Source organism: Haplochromis burtoni, unplaced genomic scaffold (genome assembly GCF_018398535.1).
Source record: "Haplochromis burtoni strain Fernald_Lab_line unplaced genomic scaffold, NCSU_Asbu1 Contig_37, whole genome shotgun sequence".
NCBI classification, from domain to species: domain Eukaryota; kingdom Metazoa; phylum Chordata; class Actinopteri; order Cichliformes; family Cichlidae; genus Haplochromis; species Haplochromis burtoni.
Window position 1 is genome coordinate 1829139 of NW_024582398.1, and position 11904 is coordinate 1841042.

The 11904-nt window shown below is 39.4% G+C and overlaps 2 protein-coding genes across 2 annotated transcripts; both read right to left on the reverse strand.

The window, feature by feature from the left end:
- Window positions 1-1747: 1747 nt before the first annotated feature.
- Window positions 1748-4641, reverse strand: LOC102300566 (leucine-rich repeat, immunoglobulin-like domain and transmembrane domain-containing protein 2). Its single transcript, XM_005919550.2, has 3 exons — window positions 4404-4641; window positions 3405-4186; window positions 1748-3196 (listed from the first exon to the last, which is right to left on the reverse strand). The coding sequence occupies exons 1-3, from the start codon at window positions 4511-4513 to the stop codon at window positions 2409-2411; spliced, it is 1680 nt and encodes a 559-aa protein (XP_005919612.1). The 5' UTR covers window positions 4514-4641; the 3' UTR covers window positions 1748-2408.
- Window positions 4642-5322: 681 nt separating this feature from the next.
- lrit1b (leucine-rich repeat, immunoglobulin-like and transmembrane domains 1b) lies at window positions 5323-8942 on the reverse strand. The gene is made up of 4 exons (XM_005919549.3): window positions 8629-8942; window positions 7852-8312; window positions 7298-7603; window positions 5323-7164 (listed from the first exon to the last, which is right to left on the reverse strand). Exons 1-4 carry the CDS (start codon window positions 8748-8750, stop codon window positions 6086-6088), a joined length of 1968 nt encoding a protein of 655 aa, XP_005919611.1. The 5' UTR covers window positions 8751-8942; the 3' UTR covers window positions 5323-6085.
- Window positions 8943-11904: the final 2962 nt, after the last annotated feature.

The following is an 11904-nucleotide window of genomic DNA, read 5'->3' on the forward strand; positions in this document are numbered from 1 at the left end:
GGTTCCTTTGCCACTTCTTTCTCTGACTCAGTTAGTGACCTAGGTGTCCTGCTGGATAGCTCTTTTAAATTTAACAAACAACTGTCCTCAGTAATCAAATCTAGCTTTTACCAACTGCGCCTTATTGCTAAGGCTAAGCACTATGTTCCTCATAAAGATCTTGAAAGGCTCATTCATGCTTTTGTGACTTCTAGATTGGATTACTGTAATCTCTCTCCTTTGGTCTTCACTCCGCTCTCCTTCACAGACTCCAGCTTGTCCAAAATGCGGCGGCTCGCCTCCTGACTGGCACTAGAAAGCATGCCTCTATCACCCCTGTTCTTATTGATTTGCATTGGTTACCCATAAAATATTGCATTGAATTTAAAATATTGTTGCTCACCTTTAAAATTATAAATAATTTAGCCCCTCGTTATCTTGTCGATCTTCTTAGTCTATATGTCCCTGGGCGAGCCCTCAGGTCTTCAGCCCAATTACTCTTGACTCAGCTTAGATCTAGACTTAAATCTAGGGGTGACCGTGCTTTTGCCCTGGTTGCACCTAATCTGTGGAATAACCTTCATCGCTATCCGTGCGTCAGACTCCATTTTATCTTTTAAATCCCGTTTAAAAACTCACTTATTCAACATAGCTTTTCCATCAAGTTAGTGTCACTATTTTATATTTGGTTTAATTTTTATTTATGTACTTTACCTTTTAGCTTTATCTGTTCTTAGTAACTTTGTTCTTATATTCCCTTTTATTGCTGTATAATTAGTGCCCTCAACCTGATGACATATGTGGTACTTTGTTAATAGCCTTTTATTTAATCATGTCTTAATTTACCTGTTTTTATTGTAAAGCACTTTGGTGTACCACTGGTTTTTTAAACGTGCTATACAAATAAAGTTGTATTGTATTGTATTGTATCTTTCCATAATACACAAAATCAGTCTTTTTCTTTTTTTTTAGCCAACTCCTACAACAGGATCAAGAGTTGGCATCTTAGGCTCCTGCAGGTACTTATGAAGATCCAATATTATAATGTTATTTTGTCGCCTAGCAACCACCAAAAAAATACAAATCACAAAGTTTCTATAGCTTGGGCATGTACTAGCTGCTATAATGAACGTACATTTAGGTTCCCATTGTTCTTCTAAAATAAGCAAAATCTTCACTAAAATTGATCAAAGCTGAATTAACCTTGTTTTTTTTTTATTTAGGAATACATTTATTTGGAATAATTTGCTATACTGAAAAAAACAGGTAACAAAAAAGAAGAAGAAAAAGAAAAGTCAGCATTACATAACTTTTCCAGTCTTTTACTACTACTGTCCCTACTTTTCATATAACATCACTTTCTTTTTAACTGGACTGTACATATTATATTAAATCAATTTATTAATCAATTAATCACCTTTTGGTGATTAACTTCTTGAAACAACTATGTCTGGAAAAAATACTATATATTAATATATTATCTAAATAATAGCATTTTTCAATTGTTTTATTTATCTATTAAAACATAAAATTATTATAACATGCAGTAACTGATGCACATGTAAAAATCATGTGAAAATACAGTCACCGTGTGGACACAATCAGCTCAGAGGCATTAAATGGAAATATCATGTTCTGCTGACTAGGATTCAGATAGAAAATCACTTTAATCTGCTTAGCAGTGTATGTATAAATTCATGGGAAAATACAGCTTACGTAACAAATCCTCTGAGTGATTGTGATAAAAAAATCTGAGTATGTCTCAGCATTTGTCTTTGACTTCTTTTTAATCCACATCAAACGCATTTCATTCAGTCATAATAAATCTGCAGTCCTTAAGAGAAAACACAAAAAGATTAAAAACATTTTCAAGACAAAGTAAATCAAAGCAGGCCAGAAACACACGTACAATCCACAACATCATATTGCAATACTGCATGATAACTTAATTACACACGATTTATTTTTTTATTTCACAAAGTGACACTAAAATAGAAAATAAACCCTCCATTTAACAAGGAAGAAAGGCATCTCCATTTTCAGGTGACAGCTTGCAATATACATACATTCAAAGTGGATGTGTGCGTCTGAGTTTATATAAGCAGCAAAGTCAAAAAGAGGAATTATAACAAAAGTCCAACACTGAAAGGGAAAACATGTTTACCCCATGAACAAATGTTATTTTACCATATAATATATGTACAATTCAAATTTTTTTAAAGTTTTATTTTAATGTTTTTACTTACATGGTCAGAAGAGTCTTCAAAGTGTGAACCAGAAAAATAATGGTGCATGTATTTTAGAAAATAGTATACTTAGCTTTGTAATTCAACTGTAACACATACATTTAGAGGCACAAACTTAAACTACAAATAAACTTCATGTAGAAATGTATTATGAATGCAGTTGACTTGACTTTGACTTTGATGCTAGTACAGGTAAGCTGCACTTCCTCCTTTGCACTTATCCTCAGACCTCCGTCTCTTTGTTGGCTTTTCCATCGAACTTTTGCACAAAGCTTCATCGCTGGTTGCCTGCAGGCTGTCAAAAGTGCCCTGCCTCGCCCCCTCCTGCAGGTTTTCATCATGCATTCTGTGCATCCTCCACAGATCCACAAACCGGTCCACACAGCTGAACCTGGCCTCTGTGGTGCAGGCATACATGCCAACCGGCACAGCCAGCACCATTGCGCACACAATAACTATAATGTGGATTAACCTTTCTTTCTGCTCCATCTCACTAATGTCACTTCCTGTTACAAACACAATGCACTGACCTTCCCTTGGTGGGTGGTTCTTCAGGGTCACACACACCTCGTATTTGGTGACAGGAAGCAGATTACTGACCGAGTAACTGTTGATGCCCGGGCCAATGTAGATCATTTCCTTCTTTGGTGAATCATATTTGCCAAAGTGGATGGTGAACCAAGTTTCTGCAGGATTTTCAGTTGCTGCGTGCCACTCTAAGGTAATTCCATAAACTGTCTGTTTGGCTATGTGTATTTCAATGTAGGCATTCTTCTCAGATGACAGCATAGGGACAGGCGGTAGGAGAGGAAGGGAGGAATCAGAAGAGGTGATGTTAACTGTAATGTTGACAGAGGAGTTGCCAATGAAATTGTTGGCCGTGCAGGTGTAGAGTCCTCGGTCTGCCAGATGAAGAGAGGGGATCAGGAGCTGGGAAGAGAAGGTCTCCTCATCGATGTTTGTCTGTGATGCTGCAAGGTGAAAACAGAGCATCAGAGCAAATCACAGGATTTTTTTCATCTGGTAATGACATGCTCAGGTATTCTGATATTATGCAGTAAGTATTGTCTCTTTCAAAACACTGCAGCCTGGGAGTTCACTATATATACTTCGCTAAGTGCTCCAACAGCAGGTTCACAACAATTTAATGGATGGTAGTGATTAAAAAAAAAATCTTACCAACAAATCCTCTTATAATCTTCAGACTGTACATCCACTGAATGGTCGGCTCTGGCCTGCCCTTCACTAAGCATGTTAGGGTTGCATTTGCTCCCAGAGGTAAAGTGATGTTGGTTTCTGGGGCAGAGGTCACTGGCCTCATGCATGATTTTAACTGAATCTCGTGGAAAAACTTGTGAGCTTTGAGAGCTGGACCTGAACACATCAGATAAGAGTTCATCAGGATGATGGGAGGGCTGACTGCCCTGGTGAACTCCACAAAGCCTTTGAGGCGGCAGTCACACAACCAGGGATTATCATGCAGCCCCAAAACCACATTTGACACCATCCCTTCTTTTGCCCAGGCTTTCTCAGCTATTTGGAAAAGGGGCCAATTAATGAAGACTTCTTTTGCTATGACACTAAGCTGATTGAAGGATAAATCTAAGTAGGTCAGCGCAGGTAAATATCTCAGAGCATGTTCGGGTAGCACATCCAGGTGATTGTGTTTTAGGTCCAAAATCTTGAGTTTTGGTGTATCCTGAAATGCTGTCCATGGTACTGAAGTCAGCTTGTTCCCTTGTAGCCTTAGCTCAGTCAAGTTAGCGAGCCTCTCTAGGCTTTTCATGTTCATCAGAGCGATCTCATTAAAATTTAGCCAGAGGAACTCCAAGGCAGGCACTTTTGAGAAGGATCCTCGGGGTAATTCAGTCAGATGGGATTTTTCAATTCGGATTTTAATGAAATCATGTGGGATGTCCACTGGGATTTCTCCCATGGAGGTTTCCATACATAGTAAAGACCTAAAATGACAGACAAGAAAATTTGTGCTATACAAAGATACTGGTGTAGTACACTTAGCTTAAACGCAAATTTTGGATAGTGTTTATTTGAGCATTTCACACTAGTCATGCTATAAGTAATGTTTATTGTAGCACGTAACTTATTCAAAAGAGGACAGACTCATAGCAAATATACAACCGAGCTTTACAATGTAGCATATTTTTAGTGGCCACTTACCTTCCTAAGTTATCATCTGTGCAGGAGCAACCGAACAAACAAGTTGACGATCCAAAAGAGATGAACTGGAATACCAAAGTGATATGCAATGTGACATAAAAGGCGTCCATGATCCTAGACACGCATATGAAATAGGCCTGTCAGGGCAGGACATGCTCATGGGCTGCGTGAAAGAAAGCCCATTACCTTAATCTCCCTTGACGTAACCCTTAAGAGGCCAAATGACATGTGAGACACAGGTGTATTTATAGCAATGGTCCACTTTTTCTAAACACAATGTTAGATCTTTTCAAAAGGACATAAAGAGTTAACATTCACAAGTGTTTTTCAGTCGAGAGCTATGAGTTCGGCTTGATAGTAGTTCTTGTCTCAGATATGACCCTAAAATGCTTCGCATCAGATTAATTTAATTTATTTGTTCCCCACTAAAGCAGCAGCATTGACATGACAGGAGGCCCATCTGTGTTAAGTGGGCCGGAGCCCGTCAGGCTTAGCAACACTGAGAGGGAGGGCTGCACAGAGACAGAGACAGATGTCTGGAGAGGACTGACCTCAATAATCTAAACACTGTTTGTCTCTCAGGTTGATAAAGGCCAAATCAGCATATACCAAAGCGAGTTCGAAAACAAACATCTACACTATAGCTCTGCAGTTTCACATCCTTTAATACCCACGCTTTTTATACATGCGCATTATAATTTAACAGATAAACAGATTAGCCACGTGTTCAGCATTTCAGGAAATGTCTTTTACATAAGGCATATCATAATCGTCGTTTATTGCTACAGTTTGCTTGAATGCTGAGTTAATCATACAGAGACTGTACTACGGTAGTAGGTAATTTAGATGCTGGAGCACCCATAATCAAAATGATAAAGACTGATCCAATGGAAAATATGAATATTAGTCCAAATTTATGCCATTATATGTATCAACTGTAGTGATTCATATATTAATGCTACAAAAACTGCCTCGGATTTGCCTACAGCTGTATTAATTGATTGTATTTACTTAGTTTAAGCATGTTTTGTAGCAGTTTATAGATACAGGGGATACGTGTGGGTGTTTTTAAGGAAAGTAAAGATGTAGGAAAAAAGTAAGCATAAATCAATATAAAAATATTTATTTTTATACAGTACATTCATACATACACATATATTTTAGGTTACAAATATTTACACATTACAAAATGTACTGTATTTCAGGTTTTTCACCCAACAGTAAACCTGGCACATTCACATCATACTGACATATAAAACAGGCTAAATAAACTATTGTTTCCCTAAATACGTGTAGAATAAAGATTTTCACACAAAGCATAAGTTACATCTTAGGAAAAAACAAAGAAAAGTGAATGTATTGGGTTTAAGAGAGTTTAGGGCATCAAGAGATTTTTCTCTTATTCTTAAAAGTGCACGATGAATTAAAAAAAGTTATTTCTACACCACTTGTAAATGTACAACTGTGTTACTGTGTATATTTTCCCTTTTTGTTGTTTCCCACCAAATGAATGGTAGCTTTTACTCCCACAAGGCTGTAATTTATTTGAATAGATCCAGTCCTAAAAGAGCTACAAGTGTCCTCTGGATACCCCTTTAAAAAGAGGATCATTTGAATCTTTCTAACAGTGGAGCACGGCGGTGCAAAGTGCATCCTTTGGGAACTGAGGCATATGTTTGGTTTTAACAGAAGTACTCATTAGGTAGCCCTTCAGTCCTGGCTGTGGCCTCTGAGTCAACACTAGATCTCGCTGAGAGCAGCCTGTTGGATTCGTCAGGATTTAGCCTCGTTAGATACTCGCCTTCCATCCCCTTAGCTTTGGTCCCAGGGCCGAGGGTCTCAAACGTGACATACGAGTCCTGTATTTCTTTGGATTGCTTCCCCAGCAGCTTTTGGCAACGTTTCTTTATTGCCCCACAGCACACAATCAGTGTAAGAGGAACAGCAATCACGCATGCCACCGTTATCACCACCACATTAATGAGCTTCTGAGTGCCACTGGCACTGGCTGCTTCATCGGTTGAGAAGATTACACACTGCTCCTTTTTTGGGATCAGGCCTTTGACGCAAACACAGGCAATGTACTTTGTCTTTGGCACAAGGCCGTCAATTGTGATTCTGTTTCTTCCAGAGCCCACATTGATTCGACGCATGTCTCTCTCACCAAATATAGCATATAGGACGCTAAACTCGGTGGTATTTGTGGCTGTAGGGGCTCGCCAGTTCAGAGAGACAGTATGGTCAGTGTCACCAATCACCTTTACAGAACGCACTATCCTTTTCTCAGGAGCTTGCTGTAACGATGAGGCATTGGCCGATAGGTTACTTAAAGCATCCTGTTGCACGTCCAGTGGCTTTTGTGCATCCGAACCTTTGCCTCGTCCCTGAGAAACACCATCAGAGATGCTGTAGCTCTCAATCTCATACTTCCCAGTCACCCCCTTGCCATTAAGAGGTTCAATGATGGGCTGTGCAGCTGTAGATGTAGGTGGAGGAACGTATCTGGCAATAAGCTTTTCCTGGTATGCCGCTCTGCCAATGCCACCATTTTTCTTCCCCCTTGATCTCTTAGAAGTACCACCACCGCCACCTCCTGCTTCTTCTGACCGAAAGGAATCTGTGATCACCAAGGAGATGACAGCGTCTGCCGTGCCCACAAAGTTGGTCGCCTTGCAAACATATTTCCCAGAATCCCGGTAAGAGACAGCAGGCACGCTCAGAATCGACCAAATGATGCCTTCCTTTGAGATCTCTTGCTGAACTGAAAAAACAAAAAGGTAGATATCCACAGAGATAAGCAGATTGACAAAAAAAGAATAACTTTAATGTAATTGACACGTGTGCAGAAATAAATCAAATCTAAGCACATCTGGAACAAATTCAACAAAACTCACCGGTGCCGTTCATTTTCTTGCCATCAGCACGGCTCCAGAACAGCTCTGGGATGGGGACTCCAACTGTGCCACAGCGCAGCAGCACATTGTTGCCCAGTGAGCTCCGAACACGAGCCACAGCCGTATGCACTCGAGGGCCTTGGCACCTCTGCAGCTCTGCTTCAGTGAAAAGAACCCCTGATAGGCTCTCGGGATCAGCGCATCTTAGTCGAGTGTCAATGAGAGCCACGGAGGACGAGGGGGACTTCTGAAACTGAACCAGATCATAGAGTCGACAGTCACACAGCCACGGGTTATCATGAAGACCTGCAGAGGAATGTATGGAAAGACTTTATTAGTGAAAACAATAAATTAAGTTGTTTTACCCAACACTGAGTCATTTTAAGACCAGACCATTACCTAGGATTGAGTATAAATAAACATAATTAGCCTAACAAGTTGACACACTGCACACACAGTATATTTAGACTAATCCCTAACTGAGCTTTAAAGAAGTAGCTCTCATACAAGGCAGATTACAAAGAAATCTTAATACATCAAAGTTCAATCCTCACCAAGTATTAGTTTAGCAGAATCAGCGTCCTGGGGTGGCTTCACACTTAGCCACATTGTGAGAATTTCACCAGGAACGGTTGTGAGACTGTTGCTAGACAAGTCCAGGTAGGTTATGTTCTGTATATACATGATGGCTTCTGCAGGCATGCTGGAGATCTTGTTGTTGTGTAAGTCGAGGAGCCTCAGGTTTGGCATGTCTGTCAGAGACTCCCAGGGGAAGGAGGTAAGGGAGTTGCCATCCAGCCTGAGCTCATTAAGGTTGTAAAGACCCCGGAAACTGTCAGGAGTCAGGGAGTTCAGGGAATTGAAAGACATCCAGAGAAACTCCAGACTGTTGAGGTAGTGGAAGGTGCTGCTAGAAATCCGTGTGATTGCCGTCTTCTCAACGCGGAGCTTTGCCGTGTCGGTTGGGAAATTTTGAGGAACCACAGTGATTTCCGGATCATTGCAAAGAACACTTCTGCAAGAAAATAACAATAAAAAAATATGATTACCTCTACAGAACATGTAGCAGTAACAATATTAAAGATATTTTTAAATTCAAGATGAAAGCATATTTTATACGTTAGTTTTAAATAAAAATAAGTTTAAAAAGTTCAGTTTATTAAAGAAAAAACGTAGCAGACTATTTTTGAGTTATAAGCAAATGGGATTAAGGAACAAATCCAAGTTAATTCCAGCACACGGAGTCACTGAATATAGCAAAGCTATATTCTCACTTTTATCGCAAAGCATGATAATACAATTGTGCTCTGAATTCAATTCACAGAGTTTACCTCGCTTTTGATCCGTCGCTTAGTTTGTGAAAGAAGCAGCTGCACTGGGCAGGACACGGACTGCTCATCAGAGGAAGAAAAACTAAAGCCAAACAAAAAGCTGCAGGAAAATGTCGACTCATTTTGCAAGCTACTGAACACTATGCAACTAAACTACAGTTACAAAGCATGCGCCGCTACTCGGTCTAACAGGACGCGGGATGCATCGTGGTGTTTTGCACGCTCACAGATCCACTCTGCTCCGACTGGTCTGAATCCTGAGATAAAAAGGATAGGCAGGGATTAGAGAAGGACTTGGGTTATTTTCATTCACACGATTAGGCTATTGCTTCCTGGAAGCTGATAGGTTACCGCGTTTTTACTTTCATTCTTAGACATACTTTCCAAGCAATGATTGGATGGACAGTTATGACACAACTACCTGCAATTATAGGACATAAAGAAGTAGCAGGTGGACGAACTACAGTCGCTAAATCTACCATACCTGAGTGAGCATTTGCTTCTTCTTTTTTTTCGAGTAAAAGGGGAAATATCTGAACACATTTAAAACGTTATTCTTATCTTATCATTTTTATCCATCTCAAGGCTTTTTGCTCCACGTAAATCGACCAAGTTTCACCAAAAACAAACAAACTGAATAAATTCTGATATGAAACACAAGGCGATAAAAACTCCTCTCGATTAGGTTTAAATGTCCTCAAACCGTCGTTTTTGTTAGAAACTTCATTTACAGACTGTAGTTAAATAGTAGCAGTGAGCGACCACTAGATGGCAGTGGGAAGTCACTGAGTGTAAACAATTGTTAAACACTTACACTGCTTGTCTCCGTTCAGGTAATCAGTGGGTTTGAATACAATTTTAAAACAGTTTTTCTTATGGAGAGAATTTCTAATCTCTGCAAGACTGCATGAATCTACTTCCCCCCAAAAAGAACATTAATAAAAACTTGGATTTCATCGTGCTTTGTGATTTTTTTTTCTGTGCTATTAACACATGCACATTCATACATCATCATATGCAGGCTATCTGAGTATGACATACTTTGTGGATGACAGATGTATTGTCACAGTCTGAGGGGTTTTTTTCACAGGTAAAGAGGTTTAAAGACATGGCTGCTCGGCAGGGTTTTCAAATCCTTTAATCCAGTCATCTCTCAGTCTCTTGATAATACAACTTTGTTCCATTTCTTTCAAGAGGGCTGTCCCAGACAGGAAAACCTCCAACCCCGCATCTGTCCCTATAACATTTCCCCATATGACCCCACATCTTGGATTGGGGTGTAAGGCGCATCTTTTAATAATGTCTTTATAGCAATTAAGATTTATTTACAAGAATAAATGATCTATCAATGGGAAAGTGTTATAATAATGAAAGAAACTGATGCAAAATGACATTTTTCATTTTTAATTACCAAAAATATACATTTTAAATAAATACAATTATTAATTTAAAAAATATTAAGTCAAAATAGAAGCAATTCTCTACATTATGGAAAAAAACATGTATCGCTTTCACAGGACTCTATGCATAGATTTTTTTTGAAAACAAAAGAATTAAGAAGGCAAGTAGCAGCAAGGGGCTGACAGTCAAACACGGCAGCCTGCACACTAAAGAAATAATAAGACTTCTAAAACAATATCCTTTCGACAGGGAAGGAAAGATATTTGCCAAAATGCACAGTTCATGAAATTCTGTCCTTGACCAGTTCATGAACTCCTCTGTCTACCAAGCAATACAAAGTATTCTACAGTCAAATTTGGGGCCATCTGTCCGACAGCTGAAGCTTGGCTGAAATTGGGTCATGCAGTAGGACAATGATCCCAAGCACACGAGCAAATCTACAACAGAATGAGTGAATAAGAAAAGAATCAAGATGCTGCAATAGCCCAGTCAAAGTGAAATGCTGTGTTAGGACCTCAAGAAAGCTGTGAAGAAATTAATGTCTGCAGGCCTCAGTGAGCTGAAGCATTGTTTTGAAGAGGGGTGGGATACAATTCCTCCACAATAACATGAGAGACTCATAAAATCACACAGAAAACTATTACTATTATTGTTTATAGCGGTGGTTCTACAAGCTCTTGCTCATTGGGTGTTCTTAGTTTTTCACAGGATTGCAGAGTCCTGTGAAAACATTTCTTTTCACATGCCTGAAAGTACAATACCTAAAGTAGGTGCTGTATGTAAACACAGTATATTGGCGCCTGTATGTGCACTGGGGTGGGGGGCATTTCCATCTGAGCTGTTTATGAGAAAAAGGTAGAAAAAGACCAGTGTCTAGAAAATGGGAGTTATCCCATTTAACTGCTTCTAGTTTTAAATTAGGAAATATATTTTTGAAAATGCTTTCAGTTCCTGGTCATTTGTTCAAATGGAGTTTCAACAATAAAGCCTTTGTTTCATTGCAAAACCAACAGATTATGCTGCAGTAATTAACTATTTGTCAACGGATCAATGTTTAGCCTTTGTAGGGAGTTGTAGCCTTGTGTTTTATGCCACAGTTTCATTTGTGTGTGGCTAAACACGACGAATTCTCTCTGACTGAGATGATGTTAATTAAACAGTTAAATTAAAGAAAGCTACAGTCCTGATCTCTGGCATTATGTTAAGTCTGGCAGTGCAGGTCATAATGCAGCTGTTGGACTAAAACTTATTCAACCTCAAAACGCTCTTTAGTTACTTCAATGCTCATATTTTAATCCTATTTTCTTCACACTCAGCCCCAGCAGATTAACAGATTGTGCTATTAAATATTTTGAAATTGAGAAACTGGCATTGCTTTATGTTCCTGAATGGCATCACACTGCTCCACCAGCTTCTAACAAACACCTTGCTAGGCATTTTGTTGGGATTGAGGGCAGCACACAAATATTCTGCGATGTGATTCAGATGCTCCAACTGGTCAATTTATCTGTGAAATATTGGCATTTTTACCGCCCCAAATGTTCCAGAGCAGCAGATGCCAGCAGATGACAAGTACACATGTCATAGCTTTTTTGTGTGTGTGGATTGAACACAGAGCTTACAGAAAAGACAATATGGACAGTTTAGAAAAGGGTATTATAAGTCCATTGGGACAATTCATTACTTCATAGTTAATGAGGTTGTGGTAATCTGTGGCAAGCTTAGTGGTGCAATCAGACTCTACCCAAATGTTACATTTTAAAAGGTTTAAGCAGCCACAATAGCCAAAGGTAACTTAGGACAGCTGTGACATGGGATGACAACATGCCATGTCACAGATCCTCAAATCCTCGCAAACTGCCTTCTTGAACATGA

Excerpts from the sequence above, each read along its gene's own strand:
- LOC102300566 (XM_005919550.2), bottom strand. The coding sequence starts at position 4,513 with ATGGACGCCTTTTATGTCACATTGCATATCACTTTGGTATTCCAGTTC. Across the intron at positions 4,187-4,403 it reads ACAGATGATAACTTAGGAAG|GTCTTTACTATGTATGGAAA; the intron begins GTAAGTGGCCAC and ends CTGTCATTTTAG. Across the intron at positions 3,197-3,404 it reads GATTATAAGAGGATTTGTTG|CATCACAGACAAACATCGAT; the intron begins GTAAGATTTTTT and ends TTCACCTTGCAG.
- lrit1b (XM_005919549.3), bottom strand. The coding sequence starts at position 8,750 with ATGAGTCGACATTTTCCTGCAGCTTTTTGTTTGGCTTTAGTTTTTCTT. Across the intron at positions 7,604-7,851 it reads TTCTGCTAAACTAATACTTG|GTCTTCATGATAACCCGTGG; the intron begins GTGAGGATTGAA and ends ATTCCTCTGCAG. Across the intron at positions 7,165-7,297 it reads CAAGAAAATGAACGGCACCG|TTCAGCAAGAGATCTCAAAG; the intron begins GTGAGTTTTGTT and ends TTGTTTTTTCAG.